Source organism: Anopheles arabiensis, chromosome 2, assembly GCF_016920715.1.
Source record: "Anopheles arabiensis isolate DONGOLA chromosome 2, AaraD3, whole genome shotgun sequence".
Taxonomy (NCBI): domain Eukaryota; kingdom Metazoa; phylum Arthropoda; class Insecta; order Diptera; family Culicidae; genus Anopheles; species Anopheles arabiensis.
The window spans coordinates 76,691,224-76,718,103 of record NC_053517.1 but is presented as its reverse complement, the minus strand read 5'-3'; the positions used below and the strand labels follow the sequence as shown (position 1 = coordinate 76,718,103).

The 26,880-nt window shown below is 44.2% G+C and overlaps 1 protein-coding gene across 7 annotated transcripts; it reads left to right on the top strand.

Annotated features, from left to right (window-relative positions):
• Window positions 1–863: 863 nt before the first annotated feature.
• LOC120898460 (homeobox protein B-H2) lies at window positions 864–26,792 on the top strand. 7 transcript variants are annotated; one of them, XM_040304348.1, is made up of 5 exons: window positions 864–1,014; window positions 3,536–3,843; window positions 17,524–18,440; window positions 18,525–19,009; window positions 25,630–26,792. In XM_040304348.1, exons 3-5 carry the CDS (start codon window positions 17,639–17,641, stop codon window positions 26,146–26,148), a joined length of 1,806 nt encoding a protein of 601 aa, XP_040160282.1. In that variant the 5' UTR covers window positions 864–1,014; window positions 3,536–3,843; window positions 17,524–17,638; the 3' UTR covers window positions 26,149–26,792. The 7 variants fall into 7 exon arrangements, with proteins under 7 accessions (XP_040160282.1, XP_040160283.1, XP_040160286.1 ...); XM_040304349.1 differs by having other exon boundaries at window positions 864–1,046; XM_040304352.1 differs by having other exon boundaries at window positions 868–995.
• The last annotated feature ends 88 nt before the right edge of the window (window positions 26,793–26,880 follow it).

Here is a 26,880-nt window from a genome sequence, read left to right as displayed (position 1 = left end):
GTATCGTCGCATCCCTTCCCAGCCGGCCGTTCCCAACTTCCCCTTGTTTCTTTCTCTGCTGCTGTTGTTGTTGTTGTTGTGCTGCTGCTAAAGGTTCATCCTCACCCGGCAGCGCCGGTTGGAAACCGGGAGGGAAGAGAATAAAGCAGAAAATTATATACATATGAGAGTAGGGACATTCAAATCAAAATCGTTTTTCCAATTTCCCTCCTCGCTCTAGCCACTCCCGTCCACCAACCCGCCCGCCCCCGGGCCCCATTGGACCCGGTCAATCAAAGAACTCCGTTTAACAAGCGCAATAAAGCACTAACTACCACCACTGCCGATATACCGTACGGCGGGGCAGGGCAGGCCAGCGATGCGCTTGTATGTACGGCCGGCTATCGTGCCATCCTGCTTCCGCCTTTGCGCAACCTGTCGTCTCTGCGGCTCGCGTGTGCATTGCTCTCGCGCGCCGCCTGCACACTCTCGCAGCGTACTCACACACCGAACCAATCGGGCCAGCTTCGAGTTTCGCTCTCTCACTCGCTCGCTCGCTCGTTCGCCCTTTCGCTCTCTCTCGGCCTCATCTTCTCTCGCAGTTCAGCTCGGTGCGAAATGGCCAGCACATGGGCAGCTGTGCGAGCGAGACGGATATCGTCGGTGGTGGTGTGCGGAGGGTGGCGGCAGCAGTAATAATATACGGCATGATGATGGTGTGTTGGCTGTGTGTGCGCGCGATGAATATGAATGTAATTCTATGCTCCATTAGTGCGCGCGGGGAGTCGATTATCTTTTACTGCCTTTTCCTTGATGTGTGTTTGTTTCTCAAATCAGACAAATGGTTTCAGTTGTAAATTGACATTCGGAGTTTTTGTGTGCGTTAATAGTCGATAAATTGACACGGAGCAGTGCGGGAGCAGTTTTTGAAACGCTGCGCCCCGAGAACGGTTTTTCCCTTCTGGCTATTACTCGAGCGGACTGTGCTGTGGTGTGTCGTGCTGTGTTACGTTTCGGTGAATTTTCCCAACACGGGTTAGTGGCGGTAGTGGTTGGTGGTGGTGGAGGTACGGTGTAATGACGACGGTTGGTTTCCGGAGAGGAAAAGCAAGCTAAACAGAGCCAGGGCGAAACGAAAAAAAAAAAACAAAATGGTTCGGTTTTTGGGTGTCGGTTACGCGAGGCGCGTTTACATTGTTGTTCATGGTGCTGTTGTTGTTGTTATTATTATTATTGCTGCTACTGCTATTAGTACCGCTTGTTATTATTGCCGTCGTGTTGTTCACCTCTCTCGCTTGCGCGCTCTCTCTCTCTCACTCTCTCCCATCACAGCGGGCCCGTGCTCTGGATCGTTTCGCGCTTGTCACTGTTTGTTTCAATTAAGAGCACCGTTTAAGCGTTTTTCCAAGAGGTTCTCGTTTCTCCCTTCGCCCTTCCACTTCTGCTCCGTCACTTGGGGGCATATAACGTGGGCCACAATAATGAAGTAAACCCTGCTCTCCCGGCAGGCCCTTTTCCCTCTTCACCCAACACACCCGGCAAAGCCAACGGAGTGCACTCATCTCTCTTTTACGCTGCCGTGCGTTTGTCATCATCGTCATCATCATCAGCAGCAGCAGCAGCATCCCATTTGCTTCCCATCTCACATTTTCCCTTTGTCATCCTAATTATTGAAATCCGTTTCGACTTTCCATGGGGCAGGGGGAGTAGAGATGGATGGATTGGATTGAAACTCAGTGTGCTGTGTGAGTGTGTGTGTGGTAGATCGCTCATTACTCTCAGTTCGTCTTTACGCGCCGTATTTATCTGAACCCATTTTTTATTTGGCCGCGGGTGTGCTGCCAGCAGCTGTAGGGAAGATCTAACGAGCGTATTGGTGAATTTTGAATTGCGCCTACCTTTGACTCTACATTGTTTTGCGACTGGTTTGCGTGGTTCCGTTTTTTCTGCCATTTTTTTAAACTGTAATTTCTTCCTCTCTTTCTCTCTCACACACGCACACGTGCTTGTGCCATCCGTTGTTTTTTACGACATTATTACGTCTTGTCAGTGTGCTAATTGTGCTCATAAATAATGTTGAGCGCAAACGAAAATCCGTCATTATTATTCATGGTTAGAACTAGTATTCCGGTCGCTTCAGACGGTTCGGTTCCACTTGACATTTTCCACTATTGCGGTGAAAAAGTGTGTGTGTTTGTTTTCGTAGTTTTTGTTACACCAATTCGTCAGTTATCAAACTCTCGTTCGTTTGTGTGTGATTAACGGCCCTGTCCATAAATCAGTTTAAACCGTGTCTTGTGTCTAGTGATTATCTTGTTAATGTTTCCTGCGGTTCTCCATCGAAGCCAGCAACTCTTATTACGGTTAAAACACTTCGCCGAACTGGAACTCCTTACCCTTAATTATTACACCATCTCTTCCCGTGCTTTGAGCTGTTTCGTGCTGGCAATGCAACACGAATTACATTCAAATTAGGTGAACATTCTCTCTCTCTCTCTCTCTCTCTCTCTCTCTCTCTCTCTCTCTCTGTTTCTTCTCCTCCCTCCCCGCCCGGGGAAAATGGGATTGTGGAAAGGGAAGTGGTTCATCATAGTTCTGGGCAAAAGTGGCCGCCGTGCCACCACGCTCTGGCTTCACCAATCGCCAGCAACCGAAATGGAACATTTAAGCGACAAGCAAACCCGGCCGGCCGCTGGCGCATGAAGGTGGCCAGTTTATTCTAGGAATAACGGCGGCAAACAAGCAGTGCGAGCGAAACGAAAGAGTAAACGAGAGCAAATGAATGGCTCGTTCCTTTTCGTTCGCTCCAGTGTGGAGAGAGTGAACGGGAGAGAGAGAGAGCGCGCACTGCAAGAGAGAAAGAGAGAGCGAGCGTGTGATGCGGGTGCGGAGTAAATTGAATAATAATTCCTCTGAAAAACCTCGCCGGGCGTTTTTGCGTTTTGATCGCGTGTCGTTACACGCTACGAAATAGTTTGCTGCCTGCCTGGACTTGTCGCGCTACCCTTTCTCTCGCTCTCTCGGTGTGTGTGTGTATGTGTTTGCGCGTTTGTACGGTTCTTTGTAGCAAGAATACAACACGCTCCTCGCGCTCGGTGTCCATTCTTGCTCGTTTGCCGTTTATTTTTTTGTTTGTTGTTTGGTTCGGAAAGAAAGTGTGTGCGGAAGATGAATGAACCAATTTACTGAGAAGCAGCAGCAGCAGCAGCAGCAGCAGCGATACAGCAAACGGTTGTGTATCCATTTGGGGTCGGTCCGTGTCCCATTGCGCTTGATTTGGTGCTGGGTTCTTCTGGTGGCCGACGGGGTCTGCCTCTGCCAGTGACAGTTATTGAGCAATTTGAATCAGTGTGAATGGCTTTTGTGTGTGTGTGTGTGTGTGTAGTGTTGATTTCCAAGTGCTACTGCTGCTGCTGCTAGTGCCGTATACATTACGCCGTCCTCCACCGTTCCGGCCGCGTGCGCATCCGAGCGCATAAGTGTGTATTGATTATTGCTTACAATTATTGTTTTATATTTTTCTGTTGTTGCTGTTGCTGCTGTTCACCGATAATAGGAGTGGAAACGTGTTTATTTTATAGCCAGCGCGGGCAACAAGTGTACAAGTGCGCGAAAGGGCTAGTGGCGAAGAAGCAAAACAACAACCAAAAAAGAGTAATAAAAAGGTGCCATTTGTCAGTGACTCAATCCTTCGCGCAGGGCCAGTAAGAAAACAAAAATCAACCCTCCTCTCTTCACTCTTCATCAGCGGCGTCGTGCCGAGCGGGCTTGACGAACGATGGTGGCGTTTAGCGATCGATCGTTAAAATATTAAAACCGCGCGCACGCTTCACACCACCACCACCACCACCACCACGGCTACGGGTAAGTGGAACGCGCGGGGAGTGAGTAGTGCAGTGAGGGGCGGCCGGGGCCTCCCTTTGGAGGAGCTATTTTCATCACATTTTCCCCACGTTGAGTGTTTTATTTTCGCACGCCTGCCTGCGCTCTTACCTTGGCTTATCACCTGCTGCCACCTCGTGGTGGGGGGGTTGGTGGGGGTGGATCAGTTTGATCATATTTAATTGACGTTTGATAGGCTATTAAAATTGAGTCAAAGATTGCTGGCGAAGAAAAAAAACCGATACAAGTGCATCGAATAAGTGCAACAAGGGTGGGGTGGGGTGAGGAGGCTCACGTTCTTCAGCTCAAGTGATCTCTTCCTCCCGGCCACCCATCGGCAAACGGAGTGACAGTACGCGGCAGAAAATGTGATTCGTCGCCTACTAATTAAAGTGTGTGTGTTACCGCATTTGCCGTGTCGCCATGGAGCGCAGCCCGTTTGCGCAAAAGGGGGATGAACGCTTCGCTTGTGCGCCACTGCTCGAAAAGGTCGGCACTGCTTCTTGTGCGGCTGGTGCAATTTAGTGCAGCGTCTGGAGCAGGAGCAAAACTCTAAATTAAGTAAGTTGAACGCATCTCAATCCCTCGGCTTCGCCAGTCCCCCTTTAAGTGGCTGGGCTGCGCGGTCAGCAGCTTTGCGCAAAAGGTGTCAATGGCGGGGCGCGGTGAGCCGTGCGGTGCGGTGTACGGGGCTAATAAAATAAATGACAACCGTTCAACCGAAATGACGCTGCGGCCGTGATGTGCGATGACGATGGTGGTAGTGCATGCACTGCTTTCTGTGTGGATAAATCACGAAAATGCACATGTCGCACATGTGTGCGCCTCTCAAGTTGCCCGACACTGCTGCCTCTGCCCGTAATCAAACGACCGTGCGCTCTTTTCATCGCCGGACCGTCTTAAAGATGCAATGTGGCACTCTCGCTGTGTGTGTGTGTGTGTTTGTGTGTTTGGAACTCGATCGCTGCTAGTTGTAAATTGCATCAAATGCAATCTGCGTGTTTTTACTCTCCCATTTCGTTATGAACCGTGTCGGCATCATCGTCGCCGTCATCATCTCATCGTCGTGGTCGCGGGCGCGCTACATCATCACCCAAGTGTGTGCGCACCGATTGGCGAACTCAAATACTGAACCAGAACTCTCCACGGGTAGGGGAACGCGGGGCAAAATAGGCCTCGGGGGGCCACAGTGAGGATTATTTTATTTACCTCAGCATAAATAAACGAAAAGTTGGAAAGAGTAAACTTTAAGACAAGAGAAAGTTACTAAATTAATGCATGACTTTACATAAAATAAGCAACAATATACACAAGCTTACATACGAGCAAAATGTACATGTTCTTTCGACCAATGCTACATAATGATGCCATGGTTTTGTAGTCATTCCTTCAGCCGTTTGCTTTTCATCGATGTCCTAAAACGCTTGTGGTTCACTTCAAAGGGGTTTGGGCTGGGACACTTTCTTGACTCTTTCTTACGGGAAACTAACTTTATTTGATGGTACGTGGATGGCCTCCTTTTTGGACGTATCCAATAGCAAATCTTAAAAAGCCTATCTAAAAAAATATACCATGGTGTTCAAATCTCAAGATATAAAGTCCCTGCCCATGATGTAAGGAAAGAGTTAAGATGGTGTCCGATAAACTATGAGAACTCTTTAAAAACCGAGTATAGACGCTTCAATTTTAAAGCATGTAATTTAATGTTCCTGAATTTTAGAGGATGTTAACTACTCGGAACGTTGTTCGTTAGTTGTCTAGTGTAGCATGAGATATATGCGCTCAAATTTCTAAAAGATTTTTTTTCATAAAATTTGATGAAAATACTAACAAGATGACACATTTGTTAAAAAAGCTGTTATATTTGGTCATTTTGTCAAATCTTTTCGTCGATGGATCGTTTGCTCTATGCCTATTTTGCCCATTAGCACCACGTCATTAACACCCATACAATGTCGAGCTTTGCAACTTTTTAGCTGTTTCATATTAGAACTAGTGTTGGGTAAATCGGATTTCGATTCATGCATCTGAAGGAATCTTCGAAACGATTCAATAAATCGGAATTTCGGTTGCCAAGATTCATGAATCTCGAAAGACTCATGAATCTCGAAAGATTCTTGAATATCAAAAGATTCATATGGCTCGAAAGATTCACGATTCAGGGATTCATGCATCTTCAAAGATTCATAGAGCATGAGCTTCTCGGCGTAACAACCTACGTGGTCATGCCAGCCTATGCAGGCTTTCGAGACTTCTTGGCAAGTCCATGCAGCCGGATAGTTTTTTTTTTTGCTGCGAAGAGATGGTCCATGCGAGGCTTAAACCCACGATGGGTATGTTGGTAGGATCGCGGGAATTCACTGTTTTGAAAAAGTCTCTAAAGATTCATGAATGTCTGGATATATATGAATTTTAAGGGATCTATGAATCTCTTCTCTATGAAGACTTTGAAGATTAATTTATCTTCCGTGATTGGAGATTCATGAATCTTTAGAGATTGATGAATGCTTGAAGAGTTGATTAGAGATTCGAATTACTCATCACTGAAGATTCATAACGAAGGATTCATGAAACCCAACACTAATTAGAACGTGGTTTTGAAGTATCGGGTTGATATAAGTTCACAAATACACCGTAAAGGCGCATACAGGGTTTTCCAGGAGTTCTCGTAGCTGTGGGACACTTTATTGACTCATAATAATAACATAAGAATTGTTGTGTTTTCTCCAAAAAATCTTAAAATTACAGTCGCATCTCAGTGGTTGCACCTGCATAACCGGATTTTTTTCTTCCAAAACTGGATTTTCCATACAATTGCATGCTTTTTAATCGAACTGTCAGCCAATTATAGAGCTTTCAATTAAAAAAAAGCATGTTAACTGAAAAGCGTTCAACTATAAAATTCCGACTCAATTTATCATAGTCCCTAGCAGGCCCAATTTTGCCCCTAGTTCCCATACCCCCAGTGGAATGAGAGGAGACAGGCAGCATACGAGTAAAGTAAAAGAAAAAAAGGAAAAGAAAAACATTCCCGTCACAGAAAATTGAATGTTGATGCGAAAAAGTCATGATGCGAAGGCAAATGTTAATTACAGTTAAATAGACTGCTACGAAGCGAATGAGGCCTGCTGCTCTGGCAACGAGTAATATATAAGGGGCTGTGGGGGGTAGGTGAGCAGAGGGGGATGGAAAGACGGGCAGGAGGGGGCAGCAGCACATAGATCAGAATGGAAAGAGTGCATTGAGTGCAAAAATATAGATTCACACAAACAGTCAGCGTCAGCCCGAGGGAGTCCGCAAAGAAAACGAGAGCAAAACAAAACTCTCCACACCGCACACTACACCGCACAGTGCAAATCGAAAAACGAGACACTTATTCACCCCACTTCCAGCGGCCACCCCATTGCCACCCTTTCTTTGCTCCCCAGTGTTTTTTTTTTCTACTCAGCACTGTAGCCATGCCAACCATCATCGTCATCATGCCGATTGGTGGTGGCTGTGGGTGTGTGTGTGTGGGGTGGAGCGGTACGTGCATACATCTTCTAATGGGGTGGGTAATTCGGCGAATTGGCAATGGTTTGTGGAGATGATGGGGTGGTGGTGGTGGTGGTACGTGGAGAGCAAAACAAGACACCACTTAAATGATAAATCTACAATTTTGCCATTCGCGACTGTGTGGAAGATCCGCGAAATTGGTCGCTCCTCTCTTTCGTGTTACCTCACTCTCTCTCTCTCTCTTTCTCTCTCTCGCTCTTCCTCTCGTGCTTCCTTTGACTGCCCCTTGCCCGTGCTTACTTTGATATGGAATAGAAAAGACACACACACACACATGTGGCGCTGGGTAGGCAGGTAGCAGAGCAGGTTGGGAAGGGAAAACTATCCGAGGAGCCAAGCGTTGCGGAGGGGATGCTGAGTGCGGGATCATGCCGGATAGAAAGATGGATTTTGATGATGGTGTGTGAGAATTGCAAATGGGATAGGGCAGGGTAAGGTGTAAGAGGGGAACCACTTATGCCTGAGAAGAACGGTTTCATTGTGCCCTTCTTATGCTTAACAACACAGGTCAGCAACACATGCGTGAAGAGGGGGTGAGAAGCAGGGAGAAGCCGGGAGAAGTGTGTCTCATTCCCTTTATGCGAGCGAACGTAATGTGAATCTAATTGCATGTGCAGCAACACACTGTGCCTGTGTCTGTGTGTGTTTGTAGGCGGCAAAGGGGTCGCAAAGGGACGGCAAGCAGTAGGGACTGGGTGATGTTGTTGGCATTACTCAATTATTTCGTCCTTTTGTGCCACGAGCGGTGGGCGAGAGGAGGCACGAGTGGGACGGCGGTGCACTTAAATGGCATTCCGTGCGATGAGCGGCGGAGTACCACGTCACAGCAGTTGGATTGATAAATTGAAGCGTGAACCTTCCGTCGTCCCGCCTGCGCCGCTGCTGCGATGGAAAGTGCATTTTGCAACCGATTGCGCCCGAATGTGTGTTGTGCACTTGTAAGCAGGTTCGACGATGTTCGAGTTTCGATGCGTTTTGCGATGGTCTGAAGGTGCGGCTGCTTTATGGAACGTTATATTATGGGTCTATAAAATTCCCATGTTTTTCTTTTATTACCTGCACAACGCCTGCAACCTTAAATCTTAATAATTAAACCATCACGCCCCTAAATCAAGCATTGGGAAGAGGCTATTAGGGGTGATAATTTGGAATGGAATTTTTCTAACCTGCCCAAAACTGGCACCGGCCGAATACCACGTTCAACCGGTTTCATAATCGGGTCAGGTAGGAAGGAGGAGAGAGAGAGAGAAAGAGGAAGGAAGGGTACAATTATCACTGGCAGAGCTTAAATTTGGAATGGCTCCAAAGAGCTATTAGTAAACAATCCGCCAAACAATCAATGCGCCGCGGTCTGCTCTCTTCTACGGCCATGATGATGTGCTTGATTTATTTTATTGGCGCTACCGCACATACCTCCTCACCCCTCCGCCACCTTTCACCACCACCCAACCGCCACCCTCTCCAGGCGCTGCAGGCGCACATTAAACGCAAGTGTAGCGAGAGCAGTAAAATATACATACACCCGCGGTTCAAACAGCGTCATTGTGTGTGTGTGTGTGTGTGGAAAGGCAAGGGTAGGATCGAAAAGGAAGGGGGATTGTATTTGTACACCCCACGCCCCTGCCCTCGTCTCTCATGCACCGTTCATGCGCCGCTAATTAACTCCATAGCCGAAGTGAATGTATTATGCTTGCTAAAACAATTAGCCAAATGGTCGTTATTGCACATTTAACGTTTTAACGTTCCGCGGCGATCGTGGCGCCCTTCGCATTGGGTTTTTCGTTTTGAGCTCACTCTTTCACTCTTTCGCTCTTCCTCTCATTGTCTCTCGCTCTCTTTCACTCTTTCTCTTACCAACACAAACAAATTGCTACTTTATCTCATGCTGTTGAACCACTCTCTCGCCTTTCACTGTCTCTCTTTCTTTTCTCTCTCTCTCTGCCTCTCTTTCCCACTGTGGATATTGCTTGCTTCATCGCAGCAGCCTATTAATGGTAGACTTATTTGCTGCTATGATTTATCATCGAATATTATTGGTCCCCTCCGGCTTTCTGCTGGCGCATCGTTTGCGCGTGAAGGTGCGCGGCACGGAATGATAAGTTACCTTAGGGATGCTTTTGATGTATTGTAATTAATGTAAATTATAATTGAACGTTTTTTTTCAATCAAATCGCAATGCGAAAACATTGTGCAATATGGTCACAACAAGGATTTTATTTAAACACATTTAAACAAAGGTTTGTTTTTTTTTAATTTATTACAGTAAAGTATCCCTATGATAAATTAGTTTCTCTTAAAATGAATCTCTTTTGAGCTCCCTCGAGCGCGTTCATTGTATGTTTATCTTTAAAAATCTTAATTGCGTTGTTGTTAGCACATGTTCTGCGTTTGTCTTGCCGAACGGCCCAGCACTGGTAGCAAATGGATTGAATTTATACCTTGAATACGCATTGGATTTATTTGCGCAAGTGTATTTGAATTTCCAGAAAATGAAGCATTCTTATCCATTTGTAAAAATAAAACATTTTTAGCTAGAAGTGCCTCCTCTTTCGTGACAAACAGTTTGTAATTGCCCATCTACAAGGTTTGTTTGGACTTTTCTTGCGCATTACCACACATTGTTTAAGGGAAGGAAATAAACTAATTTGACTGACTTGTTTATTGTTGATTGATCACAATGTTCTAAAGCTGTTGTTTTTATTTTTTCTATATAAATAATCTTTTCCTATCTTTATCACATTCGAACACGTGATCAAAACCTCGGCTGTAATAGCCAATTGCTGATTAAGGAGTTTACATTGGATAGTGTGTACCAAGCGAAAACACAGAACTATGTATAATAATAACGAATTAAAATAACATTGTTCGACTTGCTTTACGCACCATGTTTAGAAATTTAATATTCCGGTATTAAAAAAAGTTGTTGTTTTTATTGTTTTTATTTTTAATTAATCTGCTCAAAATGAAATTAAATATTCATTATAAATGTTTCAACCTATCATATAAATTACGTATATGATTAGTTCCTGGTATAGCAGATTAATGATAAACACATCAAAATATTTAAGCATTTAACACAACCTATGCCTTGGCAAACAACAGTTGATTAATAATAATGAAACTTCGAAGGCTTCAAAAAGCCAACAGAATTTATGGTTTAAATCATACTATCCCTACATTTGTATTGATAGATTATTTAATATTGTTTTAAATTTATATTGATATGTTAAAAAAGATACTTGTAGTGTATTTAGTTGCTATTAGTCTGAATTGTTATTGCAAAAAATATTAAATTAAAAGATACAGTATTTCAAATCATTTTATGAAATATCATTGCTTATTATTTCTTTTTTTTTTGCACAATGATCAAAATAATTAAAAACTTCCTTTATCTCCTGTGCTGGTTTCCTATTAATGGGACCATTTCCGTTTTAAGTTCGTAGGTTTAAATTTCAGCCTGTCAGCTGTTTGCATTGTATAGCAGTTTTCGAGCAGCTATCTAAGTGGGTATAATAGACAGGTGGGCTTATCCCAAGGTGTATGAATTTAGAAGGCTGATTTTTATCGCTTCTGTTCTGAATGAAGATTTTAAGAGTGTTATGAGTATTTGTCCAGCCTCCAGAACGCTTGTTTGAACAGAAGTTTTCACCCATCTTGTAAAAAAGTGATATTAAAATTTGGTTACAGAAACATGCTATGAGACCTGGACTCAATGCTGGACTACATACACTTTGATTCTAGATTCCATCACCTGATTTCTTTAATGCACCTTGGGATAAATGTAAACACCACCTTGTTTTGCCATTTTTCGAGCAGGTACTCGAATTTAATTCTAGCTTTGAGGCTAGAATAATCTAGACTGAAAATCGCAGGCTTGTTTTATGTGTGGTTTTGTATGGAGTGTTTACATGATTTCGGCCTCCAAGTGTCCAACTCCATACAAAAAAACTGACTAGAATCGTGAAGGGCCCCAATAAAGCAATAATCGGAACGGGCATTGAAATACGTTTGTTCGTGTGTAAATAGATGCAAACATTCAATGAAAAGTCATTACTGTTAAACGTGAATAAGACTAGATTAATTTTAAGCCATCATAGCACTCGCAAAACCACACGCCACAAGAAATATTACAACCTTTTAATTGTATTGATATGCTCTTCTACTGGATTGGACGTTATCAATTTAACCTGTGTTAGGATATTATTCATTACAATTGATTGGTTCCGAAGAAGCAAGACGAAACTAAAAGCAACGAGAAAAGGAAGTGGGCTAATAAACGGCAATGAAAGCGAAAAGTTGAAAACATTTACACGAGAAAAAACAGATAAAAGCCCCTTTCCTTACACTTGTGTACACAAGGCTAGCAATACACTCGTTCCATTACCAATGATTAATTGCCCAAAAACCCCGATAGGAACTTATCGTTTCCTGTGCTTGCATTGTGTGTGTGTGGCGTTCGTGGCATGTTCAGAAGATTGTTGCGGGTGTGTGCGCGCACTTGCCCCGTACAGCAGCGTGATGGTGTATAGGTGGACCGTATTTACTGAGCGGTGCCGTAGATTGATACAGCCAACCATGCACGCGAGCGCAGCAGCATCCTTCCCCCCTCTCCATCCTCTCTTCCATCATCCTCTTTCTCACACACGTTCCACATCAGCCCATACTCTCTTTGTATGCTCTGCCAAACCATCCGATACGAAACGAGATAAACGAGATGCTGCTGCTGCTGCTGCTTCCGGATATTGTCCTGTTGTTTGGATCGCGCTCTCACAAACAACCCCTGCGAGAAGAAGGGAGGGGCGGTGGGAGGAAAGAATGGTACACGGAAGAGGAGCAGACGAACGCACGAACGGCCAACGGCTGGGAAGATTTGGGAAAGGGAATGAAAGATACTTCACAAGCCATCAATTAACATCATAGGGTGCGCCGATGTTAAATGGTAATTGACTCATTTCGTAGCAAACACGCACCCATATACTTATACTGTGCACGTGTGTGTGTGTGTGTGTGTGTGTGTGTGTGTGTGTGTGTGTGTGGATGGCGGTACACGTCCTATGTATACGTATATATGATTCGAGCAAATCATTCGTATAATTCTGGTGCGATGCGTTGCATCCATCTTGCGACCCGCTTCATCTCGCATCATCTGTGGGAGACGGATGGGGGACTGTAAAACCAGCGGGAATAGGCATGAGGAAGAGAAGCTTGAACACCACCGACAGGCCATACATAACCGGTGGGCTGGCATTTCAAAAACGTAATCGAAAATGTACGCTTCCGAAAGGTTTCGGAGGAGGAAATTGATGATGGCGATGATGACGAAGTTGATGATGATGATGATGATGGGTGAGGTGAAGATGAGGTATCTTTCTGACCCTCTGACAGACGGGGGGCTACTCGCACAGCGTCCAACTTCTGTTCTATTGGTGTAGATTACCCCGGCCTTTTATTGCGTCTTGAACAAAAGGGAAAGGGAGAAGCATGCGAGAGGAGCCACCAGAGTGTCCCGAATTGTCTCAACTCGACTCGAAGAAGCACATCTTTTCGTGTGCTATTGAGATGAATGAGAGAGACAGAGAAGAGCATTCTCATGGCATGCTTAAATTGTTCTTCATCGCTTGTGCTCGCTTTGGAGCAGACACGCCAACCAACCAACCAACCAACGAAACTGTTGACGACGTACGCGCGCCACTTCCCGGATGCATCTCCCGCATCCGCAACGTCCCCGAGTCTGTGATTTGCGCAGTCCATGGCAAAGGTGGACGGTTCTGCTGAGTGATGCAGGCAATGGAGTGCTGAGGACAGGCGGAATGCTTAATGAAATTGTTATTGACGATTATGATGATGTAGAGTAGTAGTAGTAGCAGCAGGGGGGAGGGGGAAGTAAGAGGGCTGACAGAGTATTTCGAAAATGTGCTCTCGCCTGGTGACACCGACGATGTGGCTGATGATGATGATGACGATGGTGCTGCTGATGGTGGTTTGGGTGCAAAAGGTTATTTGCGAGGGGAATGTGGTGAGACATTGTGACAGATATGAGTATGAATAAAAGATACATAAGACAATTAAATCGATATGCGAACAATCTGCCTGATGCAAATTTAACACACCCGGGCATCCCAACACACCCACCCACACACCACCCCCCTGGAGTGTGTTTGTGTGCATCGATAAATTCGATCGGTTTGGGTTTCTCCGGCTCAGTTGTGTGTGTGTGTTTGTGTGTTTGTCCGGTTGAAGTATGGTACTTCGCCATCATCATCATCTCCCAGAGAACACTCGCCACAGCATCATCAGTTTCCATGGTTTAACATTTGTTTTGCCAACCGGCCGGCCGGGCTAGTCTGTGTGTGTGCTCCATTTTCTGTTTATTAATAATTGAATAAATTTTGCGTTCCTTTCGATAAACGCCTCCGGTGGGTTGTGGGCATTAGCCTTAGTCCCTCCCCCCTTCCCTCCTGTCCGGGGTTGCAGTGCACCTAAGTGCAAGCGTGTGGCTCGACTGGCAATGGTAGGGAAGCAATGTGGAATGGATCCGTTCCGTGAGCTGGCCCGGGACGGACAATAATGCTACAGTAACCCCGGAACGCCCCGGGAGATTCTGGCGTATTTGCAGCATTTGAGCTACAGTTTGTTTTGTATTGGTGGCTGATACATCATATGATGCCGAAGAAGCACGGAGAAATAGTTCCGGGAACGATTTATTGATCCGGTGGTGAAATGTAGAACTTGCCGAACTTGCGGATGCGGAAAGCGATTTCGATTTCAGGCTGTTGCGGTGGTGGGCGGGCTGGTGGTGTGGGATATGCGCTCAGTTTGGGAAATGCTCTCGAGTTTGCAAGCATGAACCGGATGAAGAAGAAACCTTCTGGTGTAAGTTGCGCTGGTTGCGATGATATGTTTGCAAAACAATTTTATTAGCACTACGCCGGACATACTGGTGGCACACACACATGGACACATGCAAACAGTGCAATATGGTTAACATTTGCTATAATGTTGCATAATTTATTGCATAAACGGTGAGCACTTGCTATACAACTAAACATAAATGGCGATTGAACGGTTTTGAACACAAGCGTGCTCGCGGGGCAAAAGTCGTTTGTGTGTGTGTATGTGTGTGTGTGTGTGTAAACGAATGTTTTCCTGATTAATGTTTAAATGATTTTTGCCGTTTTAGTCTCGTAATGAACGATTCATAATAAAATGCTATAGAATTATTGCTCAATCAGCAATTTATCCTATAAAGTACGTTACTTTTTTTCTCAAATGTGTTATTCCTCGAAAGTCTGTTCCTGGCCTCGAAAGTCTGTTTAGGCCGACATGTCCGCGTAGGACGTTACACCAAATAGAAGAAGACCTACACAGATGCTAAGGAACTTAGTAGGTGTGTGCTGGAAGGAGAGGAAAGGTCTAAGATAGGAGAGGAATACAATACCCCGACAAATAATTGCTGCGTGCAATAGCTGGATGTTTTTTGTTCAGCCTTCTCCAGTTCATATTTTTTTATTTATAGATATAATTGGCCTGTACGTTTGTGCTACGACTTATTAAACTATTTTATTATTAACATTCTAAATAACCCCTAGATTAACGAATATCATCATTGAAATTGAAAAATAATAGAAGGCTCATCTTATACGTCGGGAGATTAAAATCAAAATTTTAAATTCACTCCTTAAATTGGCTCGTCATTGATAATACAGGATCGTTAGTTCCATAAAGTGTGTGTCTAGGTACGGTTTTAAGTAAATTGTGTGATCGAAGTGCTCTGGCAGGTGCATAAATGTTATACTTTCCTAATAGAGAAGGTGCATCCAATTAATTATTTAATTTTCTGACAATTTGCTGACAAAACTTCTTCTTCTTCTTCTTTGGCTCAACAACCGTTGTCGGTCAAGGCCTACCTGTACCCACTTGTGGAGTTAGCTTTCAGTGACTTATCGATTACCCCCCATAGCAGAATAGTCAGTCCTACGTTTGGCGGCGCGGTCTATTTGGGGATTGAACCCATGACGGGCACGTTGTTAAGTCGTACGAGTTGACGACTGTACCATGAGACCGGCTAACAAACACACATTGATTAACTTTGTGAAGATGTTCATGCGTTTGAAGACCTAAGAACAAACAACGGTCCCTATAGCTTGGCATAAAATTAACACCTCTCAAAGGTGGACAATTCATAGATAGTCTAGTAAACCTGCGTTGAACACATTTAAACATATTTACGATTTCCAACTAGCACCAGCACAAATAATAGAACAATACTCAATAATGGAACGAACCAAACAAACATAGATTGATTTTAGGCAAAATAGATCATATAATTCGCGAAGTTTACGATAAATAAACCATAATACTGTATAAGCCTTATCAACAATCTTGTCAATGTGCAAGTGGAAGGTAAGCTTTGGTCCAAAGTCATCCCTAAATCACACACATGCTGCCGACGAAGTAATGTCCTACCTGCCCGAGAATGATCGAATTCAATTGGGTGTTTTAATCTGTGAAACGTTGTTATGAAGCATTTGTCGATTGCGAGTTCTAGATCATTACCTAAGCACCAAGAATTAAAAGAGTCTATGAACTGTTGTAATAAATAACAATCATCCCGAGTTTTAACAGGCAAACACAGTTTAACATCGTCGGTATACAGTAGACAAATATTGGATGGAACACAAGTGGTCAAATCATTGATAAACAGCAAGAACAACAACGGTCCTTAGATACTACCTTGGAGTACTCCAGATAAACCAACGAACTCAGACACAACATTATCAATTTTGACTCTGTTTTCTCTAATGAGCAATGAAAGTGCTATTGTTACGATAAAGAAATTGTTTATAAGAAATAAGATATTTAAACAGGTTTCCAATTGAACCGTTGTGCCTTTCTGACTAACAAGTGTTTTTCAGGGGTTCTCAATTATTTATACGGGCTAATTTGAAATCCAATAGGATTTTTCAAGTCTAACACGTTTTATTGACGTTATGTAAGTATACTTATAGTGGAACGCCGTTTATCAGGGCTCATCGGGACTCGACCTCGCCCGGATACTCGAACAACACGAATCTAGGTCAAAGTTTTTTTATCATAAATTCTTGAAGAATTTTAAAATTTGTATTATTTTTCGATAAAACCAAGTCAGCTTCATGCCGTGATGTAGATAAATATAAATGGATTGTGCCGTGGTATTGATAAAAAAATAAATAAAATAGTAGTTTGATTGCATCACACAAATTTGAAAGCAGTATCATACAAACAAACGAATCGATACCATTGGATACATTGAGAAAAATGGTTTATTAGGTTTGCAACAAGTAAACAAATTTAATTTACCTCACTTAGGCTATAAAAGCGGCGACAAAATGAAAAAGACGGGAGAATGAAAACATATTATTCCTTTAAATAATTGCTCATACAAAAAGCGAAAGAGCATGCGAGATGGAGGGAGAAAGAGGGAGTGCGCTGGTTGCTTAATCTCATCATGATTCTTAATAACGGTGGTGATGGTGGATCGTAAAGAATGAAAATGTTGGGGGCCACATCACATTTATTAGTCCGCTGCCGAGAAGAGTTAAAGCAGATGGAATATTTTTCACCATGAATTTGACTGTCCTGTCATATTTATAGTGACATGAAGTGGGTATTAATAGAACATTTGAGATTTCGTCACACTGTTTGGTTCGATGAGGCCAACGATGTTTCGTTTTTATTTATACAACCGAAACTGTCTGTCGGCGACGTAAAGAAAGCAGTGTGTAATTGGGACCGAAAAACGTCGATGTTGATGTTTGTTTTTCAATTTTGTTTGTTCACTGAACAATTAATCAAATTACCTTGATAATTGACAACATGGTCATGCTCCTTGGCTTTAATATTTAATTTATTACTCGTCAATTCGTGGTATATTGCACGAAAAATTAAGGGTGAACTTTAGAAAACAGATCTAAAAGCTTTTTATATTTATGCTGTCCTGTTCCTGTCTTTTGATAGCATTGAAGTCTCTAAAGAAAAAGGGAGTGTTCTACTGGCATATAGAATTATCTAAAGAGGTTTACTTTTATATACATTTTAATTATTTCTTATGGTCTATTATTTTTTCAGATAAGCTCTGCGAAAAACACGTGTTACGGGTATTTGATGTGATTTGTACGTACGTCGAGCTTAAGATTGATTGAAACCTTTGCGGCCCCCCGCTCCCAGGCCCAGTGAACTAAAAATGACCCAAGCGGAAGAGGTTCTAGAGGTGAAGAATCTCTACCACAGCAACGTGCCGGATGATCAGCATTCACCGAACCACAGTGACAAAGAGCACCAGCAGCAACCGCCCAGCAACAATGAGTCAAACAATCACAATCCACCACGATCCGTCTCGGTGGACAGGATCTTGAAAAATGGTGACCACAACGACGACACGGCCGAGGATCACGACATCAACCGAAGTACCCCGCTCGCGCACAGCAAAGCACCGAGCGATGAGTGGACAAAACAAACCCAGTGGCATCCGCACGTGTACGCGAACCCACCGAAGCAGCCACCGACACCGCACTCCATCATGGACATTCTGGGGTGGAAGGGAACGGGTGTCCCTGCTGTTGGTACGCCAAATTCCCATGTCCCAGTGCGGGAAGACAATCACACCAAACTGCCGTACCGCAGGCTCTTCGACGCTGCCAGCAAAGAGGAATGCCGTGATGACGTTTCATCCGCCTATTACCGTCCAACCGATGTCGAGGAGCAGCATCAGCATCAGCAGCAGCAGCAGCGATCGATAGTCGAGGACGAGGACAACATTACCGTCGATCAGGACGATGACAGCGATGAGGAGGAGATCGAAGAGAAGCGGCCCAATGTGGTCGAACGGACGCGCCCCATGAGTCCCAACGATGAACCGCTCAATCTGTGCATAGTGAAACACACATCGTCGGCGGATGTAACGCCTCCTGTACGTAGAAAAACGCCCAGCTTAGGTCGGAATTCATTGGAACGTTTTCACGAGCGGAAAATTATGTCCGAAGAAGGTAAAATCAGCACCTGAATGTGTTCGAGCAGACGAGCAGATGAATAGAACTAACTAATAATTTTATATTATTTCCTCTTTTCAGACTCCACGCAAGAATCGACACGATCCTCCTCGGTGCACTACCATCAGCGACACACGCCGGCCCATCTTACGCCGGCCCACCACCAGCAACGGCCGCGGAGCGTTGTGCCACCTCCAGCACTGGCCCACTCGAGCGATGCCGACTCGGACATCTGCATGTCGAACGATGACTCCTCGACGGCCGACGGCCACTTTAGCGCGGTCAGCGATGCTGTCGCCTCGGCCACAATGACCATGTCGACGCTGTTTTCGCTGCCGAAGCCGGCGGGCGTGCCGTCGAACGGTGTGACCGCCGGCGCCGTGCTGACCGAGGAGGAAACGACCACCACCAGCGTCCCTAGTCACCATCGGCGCAAGAAGAAGGCGCGCACCACCTTCACCGGGCGCCAGATCTTCGAGCTGGAGAAACAGTTCGAGGTGAAGAAGTACCTTTCGTCGAACGAGCGGACGGAAATGGCCAAGCTGTTGAACGTTACGGAAACACAGGTAGGGTGTGATTTGATTTGGGTGTATGTGACTTACTGCTTATGCATTTATTTACTTCAGTAAACGGGTTTACTCATTTATGTAGTGGTGCTACTTGTGCTACCCAAACGCGTTAAGGTACATTGCGTGAAATATTTGCCTTAATTTCAGCTACGTTCCAATACAGGGTTTCCCACGATTTATTGGTCAGTTCCCATGATTTATTGGTGCGTTCCCACGATTTTTTGGTCGTATCCTATAGATTTTTGGTTCGTTCCCATATTTTATTGGTATTTTCCAATTGGATATCAATACAATTGGACCAACAAATTCTGGGAAACGACCAAAAATCGTGAACGCACCAAAAATATGGGAACCCACCAAAATTGATGGGAACCAACCAATAAATCGTGGGAAACCCTAAACTCCACTTCACATTTAAAGTCGAAAAAATAAGAAAGATATTGTTCTGAAGGATCTTCGATATATCTTGGCTATATTGCTACCCTATTTGATGAAAATCATTGTAAACATCTCAAAACAAGATCATACGCTCATTTGCAATTTAAATTGCATTGTGATTTGCGCAATTTACATTCGATTTGTTATGAATTGAAAGTCATCTAATTGGGAAAGTCATGCAAATTAGTGATGGGAAAAATGAAATTTTGGTCGAATTCGATTCCAAATAGACCCGAAGTTTTTGGAATCGGATTGGATAGTAGGTCCGGAATCAGTTTCCGAAACCAGTTCCGAAATCGGCTCTAAAATCGAAGTCGGCTCCCCAAACAGAAGCGGCTACGGAATCAAATTAGATTTCGGTATCACTATGAGAATAGACGATTGGGTCCTTATGCAGCTACTTGTAAACGAACCATTCTCATGGAGATTCCGGGACTGTTTTCGTTTCTAATACATCTGATTTCAATTCTAGAACTGACTCGGATTCCGGAGCCAAGTTTGATTCCCCTTTTGGAACCGATTCTGACTCCAGAGCCGATTCCGGAATTGGAGTTGGCTCCAAAATCTACTCCGGAATCTGCTTTGGAATCGGCTTTGGAATTGATTCTGAATACGGAATCGGTTATTTCCGACAGCGAGCTCTCACCAGTAATGCTTTAGTTTAATTTCTCCAAATATTTGCCCTGTGCCTACCAATTTCAAAATTAAATACATTTAGAGTTATGCGACTTAACAACATGCCCGTCATAGGTTCAAGCCCCGAATTGACCAGACTGTGCCCCCATACGTAGGACTGACTATCCTGCTATGGTAACAATAAGTCACTGAAAGCCGAGCTCACTTCACCAGTGGGGCAGACAAGCCTTGACCGACAACGGTTGTTGTTGCCAATGAAGAAGAAGAAGAGTTATGCGCTATAATAAGCGCTATTTTGCAATTCATATTCAGTAGAGTGTATTTAAAAAATTAAACATTATACGTTCTTACAATGGACGTTAAATAGATAGTCTTCTTCTTTTATTTGGCGTAGCGTCCCTACGAGGACATACCAATCCTATTATATAAGGCTTTTGAGAGTTACTTCATTACCCCATGCCAGTTAAGCCGGATAGGTCAGTCCTTGCTACGGGAGGACGGTCCATTGTAGGCTTGAACCCATGACTCCATGACGGGCATGTTGAGTCGTTAGAGTTGACGACTGAACCACGGGACCGCCCCTAAATAGATAAACAGTTGCTCAACGAAATGATAGTACATTCAACTTTTTCGCCATTATTTGCCAATATCTTGGGCAGTTTTTAGGCTGAACTTAAAATTTTGCTACCATTCGATGGATAATCTTTCGGAGCATTGAGCATTTTTGTTTTGGTGGAAGATTATCATCATTTGTCAGTCATATTTTGGTTAAAATTAAAAAAATATATAATTTGATGTCATTCAATTAATGATGCACCTATGATAATAATCTAACACATGACAAATATAACACATCTAAGGTCATCATTTAGCCCATTTGAGTTCACAGATAGATAGGCAATGATAACATAATAGTCACAAGAAGGACAATACTGGTCAAACAAATTAAATGTAACAAACAATAAAGTAATATGAAATATGAAAATTCTATGCAGATACTTTACCATCAATTTAATAGTTCTTTCCTGATTTAATTATATTTTTGAAAACATTTTGGAAGAAGTTCTTACGAAGGCGAACGGATGTGAACGGATAAATCAAGCCCGCTCGGATAACAGCAATCTTCTCAACCGTTCAACACTAATAATCCAATAAACCTTCCCGCTAGTTGCTTTCTCAAATAATTTGAAGGGGGCCGCAGAAGGGGGTGAAGAGGGAAGATCAATTTCCTTCGTGATCCAAATATGAAAAATTAAAAAAAGACGAGGTTTCTTACAGTTGAAAAATCCGAATCGAAAAAGTAATACTACCTTCTACACAAAATAAATGTGTCTAATTTTAACTTTAAAGAACTCTCCAAAGTTAAACGTGATTAGCTGAAAAACTCCGAGGTTAAAACCACATGGTCTAAAATCACAGAGTAATAAGTTGAACCTATTAAAAATAAATGTCATCATAAAACGAAATCAGGCATCTGATGGTACCTCCTCCACAGAAATGTATTTAACAAGAAAACACACCACCCTTCCGAGCCTAATCCGTTCACATTCCATTGGCAGGGGGGAGCAAAAATGTACGTTTGAATGTTTGGTACACCATCAAAACAGGATTGATTTTGTTCTGGATAGCATAAGAACAGCTTGGAATGCCGAATGGAATGCCATGTAGATGCTCCTACCAGTGTCGATAGGAGGAGGAGCAAAGGTTAAGTGAGCGACTGTCGGTAAACGATCGTTTCATGCAGAGACGGAAGCGGAAGAGAAAGATAAAAAAAAGAGATCTGCTTTACGTCTTAGAGCTCTAGGGTGGGGAGCAAATCAGCAAGCCTGTTATTAATATAAATATAGAGGTGCGAGTCGTAATCATAACAGACCTATGGGATGGGCGAATGAATCGAAAGCTAATCGATATTACAGTTTCATCGTTTCATCATTATTAACCATTTTTATTTGGCGTTAAATGCCAATGTAATTCTGATCGATTGCACCCAAAACTTGGGTCTCCCGACACCGAGCACAACGAGTCTATTAAGCAGCAGTTATTTGCAACTAATAAACATCGTTTCGCCGGTGTTGTTGTTGTTCGGTGTGGTAAAGGAAATTCTTCAAAACACACACACCCTTTACGTCTGGGGGGTAAATTCATGAAAAAAACCTCCCACAAACAGAAGATATTTCCGTCCTCCCACAAAATGATGTCCTTTGAGGTTCGGTTTTCGTTAATCCCTCCCCAGCGCGCACTCATTAGTTAATATCGCCGGTCGGGTTCGCTCGAGAAGACGACGGTGGCGGCTTAATTTGTTTTATTTATTTATTCCGCCTCGTAAAACTGATTGACAACTTCTCTTCTGCTGTGAGTGAGACCGCCGTTCGTTGGTCCCGTCGTCATGTCTCGTTCTTTCTCTCTCTCTCTCTCTCTCTCTCTCTCGCGCGAATGGGGGATGGATGGCGCATATACAATGCGGGAGACCCCTTCACACACCCCTGGTTGGTTCCTGGTGTCTGGCCTCGCTGGTGCGTGCGTGCGTGCGTGTTGAGGTTACGATCGGAGCTAACGTGATCCGGTGATCCGCGGTCCGTGCGGATGGTGCGCGCGGCGGCAAACATCAAAACGAAACAACCACACTCCGCCGACTGAACCATTTATGATCGTTCGCGCCCTCGTACCCGTACGCGTGCTACTGCAAAAGAGCATGAAAGGTAGTAAAAGCCAACGCGCTTGCTGCTGGGCGAATGATTTAGTTTCAATCGTGTGTTACAGAACGCATTCTTCACCAGCTCGTATTGCTAGCGATCAGCGAAGCAGCATCCCCTTCGCCTTCGCTCCGTTTCCAACCGATTCTAACGTTACTGCTGTTTCGGATTGAGGGGGGCGTGGAATGAACTGCCCTGGAGGACGGAAACGCGCGGTTGTCATTATCCGTCTGTCTTGTTGATGGACTGTCTTGGTGCGTCCTTTGTGCGGGCGGAAACGCTTAAGCCACTCTCGTTTAACAGCACGGAGCTCGTCACACACACCCAAACTGCACGCGTTTTACCGTGTGTCGGTGGCGGCGTCCCACAGCTGACGAAGACATATGACGGCACCCCGAAACGGCGGTAGCACAGGATATAAAATTAAAAATGAGATGTTTATTTTCTATTCGACACCACCAACCCTGGCTCCGGCCGTGTTTTTCCTCCCCCTTGGTTTGGAGGTGAACTGGCTCTTCATTTTAATCAGTGCTCGAAGAGGTGAGAGAAGAAGAGGTGTCGTCCCCTCCCCCCGCCAGTTGATGGTGTTTAACTGCTCCAACAATCATAAAAAGCGACAGTTATAAAAAGAAAAGTTTTGAGTGTAATGTGTTATTTTTAGTACAATCCATCATCCCCGGCCCCGTGCGAGAGCATCCATCCATCCATCCAAGCCATGGGCATGCGGGAGGGCAGATACAGTGGCGGCCACCTAAAGTCGGACACCTCATATTTTCACCTATTATCTGACTTTACGGCACCCTGGTGGCAGTTCTCTAGACCACTTATTGGAAAACCTTTTTCACCTATCGGTGAGGACACTCATTAGTTATGTCCCTGCAAAAATCCGATCGTTGTCTTTCAAAATCTCGGAACACTATGCATAAATGTGATAAATATATGAAATTTATGCGGTCCACTGAGTGTCAGTCTTCATTTCATAGCAAAATGACCACGTAGCATGCCAATATTGACCAATATGGTTCTTAACACATTTGATATCAGTTATGAAAGGTACATCGACTAGTTTGGGTGGTCATCTGCGTATTAAATAACCTAGGTCATGCGCTCAGCGGTCCGGATTAATCAATTTCAATATCGGGGTAATTTTAAAGCGGGTATTGTTGTTTTTCGTAATTTTACAGGGTTTTCCAGGGGTTCTCATAGATGTCGGACACTTTCTTGACTCTTTCCTATTGGAAGTGAACTTCATGTTTTGGTAATTGGACCAGCTCCTTGAAAAATCCTATTGGATTTGTCCAACAAGGGTGCTATAGAGTCCAATTCCCATTACATTAAGTTTATTTCACCTTAGAAAGAGTTCATTCAGTGTTCCACGGCTATGAGAACTCGTGAAAAAATCCTGTAAAGTAAGGAAATCATTTAAAAGTACAGAGCAATCTCTCTAAGGTGGCTCTTCAAGGGACTGTCAACTTAGAGAGATTCATGTTGAGGAAAGCTTATGAAGTTGTTGCTATGAAGTTTCCATGAAATCAGCGAAAAAACCTGGCATCCTTGCACCAATATTTTTGTGAACTGTCGTTCAAAAATGTCGTTCAAAAATTCAAAAATTTAAGAGAATTTCGGCTGCCAAATCTCATATGTACCTTACAGAGTGCAAGAGAGATCTTACCCTTTTAGAGATATAAAATGTTTGGATTATGACGGGACCGTCTAAAAATTTATCTTAAAGACACAATTCATCTTGAAGAGACTACATCTTAGAGAGACTTCACTGTATCAGGAATGAAATTATAGATAAAATTTTGTCAGTTTTTCTTCATACAGGGTTTCCGACGATTTATTGTTTGGTTCCCATCAATTTTTGGTGGGTTCCCATATTTTTTTGGTGCGTTTCCACGATTTTTTGACAGTTTCCCAGAATTTTTTGGTCCAATTGTATTGATATCCAATCGGAAAATACCAATAAATTATGGAAACGAACCAAAAACCTATGGGATACGATCAAAAAATCATGGAAAACACCTAAAAATCATGGGAACTGACCAATAAATCGTGGAAAACCCTGTAAAATCTTCAATAATACAAGAAACAAATGAATATGAAAGAAAAATTTGGATACTACCATCGATGGAAGTGTGTCCTCATCGATGGGTGAAGAAAGTTTTCCGATAAGTGGTCTAGAGAACTGTCTGGGGTCCGACTTTAGGTGGCCCCCACTGTACACAACTACAGAGAAACCATATTTCACTAAACACCGAACCGAAACGTTCCCCGCCGAGAGAACAGAAGCTATACACGGTGGTGATGATCGTTTTCGTCGACGTGAGAGGCTCATTTGTGTCATTCAAATGATTTTGACAACAATATTTTCTCAAATTTTCCCTCCACCCCCTGTCCCATTTCGTTTGCTCCGTCGACCTGCCTCGACGTAAATCGACATGTGTGTGTGTGCGTGTTTGTTTGTCATCGGTGCGTGAGGAATTGCTCGTTCGGATGAAGAATCACCCCACGAAATGTGAGATAATTAATCTCTAGTGGCTTTCCACACACACACACGCGCGACGCGAGCTACAAGTGGCACAAAAGGAAAATGGTCCAAGTAGAAGTGGAGATGAGTGCGGGGTATATTAGGTCTTTGTGAGCGTCGTGGCCCCTACTAGATGGTTTGCCTCACGCCGGCTGTTTGCAGGAAGCGACTAATCCTTGTGTGGGTCGCCATGGTGATTATTTAACTTCTCTGCGTCACCCCGCTTCCTGTGTTTGTGTTTTCCACCCGTCTCCCGAACCAATCACTATTCTAATGAGTGACTAATTTGTTTCCCCTGTTTTTTTATATTTTTTACACAGGTAAAAATATGGTTTCAAAACCGGCGCACCAAGTGGAAAAAGCAGGACACGGCGGGCAGTGGCGAGGTGCCAGCCGCATCCGGCGGTCATGCGATCTCCTCCTCCCCGTCGCCCCATTCGCCGAAGGATGCAACCAAAGGAATCAGCAGCGGCAGCAACAGCAGCAGCAGCAGTGGCCGGCCACTGTCGAATGCTGCCGTCGCCTCCAAACTGTCCGCCACGGAGCTCCCGGCCCATGGGCCGGCCTGGGTGAACGAGCTAGAAAGTGGACGACCACCGCCACCACCACCGGCACCGGCCGCTTCGCAGCTGGGCAAATCACGTGCGTACGCCAAAGCCAGTACCGCTGTAAGAAAAGGCAAACAACACGCAGAGCGACATCTATCGGTGGGGACCAGCGACCGACGAAGCGCGTCGTCGAGCAGTAGCGGCACCGCGATGTCGAGCAGCCGAAGCAATAGCGCCGCCGCCACCACAACCGTCGAACATCCCGGCCAACAAATGGCCCAGTCGGCATGATGTCGCAGCAAGCAGCCGGCCATAACCGGCCGGCGGAAACGCGGCAGGAAACCGTGTGCACCGCGTGCGCGCATCCGTTAACTTCCCTCCTTTGGACGTGCTCCTTCTCCCGCTGCATGCTTGCACGTATCCCAGTTTGGCCCGATCTGCCGCCGAAGTATGTTAGTTTTCCTCGTGTGCCATTTGTGTGGGACGGAAACGGTAATTGGGATGCTTCTTGGCGTGTGTTTTTTTGCCCTCAGCAGACTGCAGGAAAGTAGGAGCAGATAATGCACGCGCAAAGCGTTGTGTTTGTGCACGCACCAGAGTGTGTGCTTTCTTGAACTTTATTTTCGTGAACGAAAAAATGCATTAGATGTAGGTTAGAAACAAACGCTACACTCGCTTGTGCAGGCGCGTGCACACACACAACACACAAACCAGTAGGAAAGAAAAAAGGAATAAAAAAAAATTAAATTCGGCAAAAAATAGAGAAGGCAGAAAAATGATACGAATTTTATATTAAGACCAAAGTAGAAAGTGTATGCAATTAAGGTAAAACAAAACGGAGAAGAAGAAGAAGATGATGATGAATTTAGACTGCTTGTCGATCGGAACTAATCCAAACAAAGTGAAGAGAGAAATAAAAACAAAACACATTTAAACGACGTTTGTTGTTTGCATTACTTCCACACGGATAAACACATTTCCTCCATGCTGGTCAGCCCCATGCTTTTGTTTTGCTTTGAATAA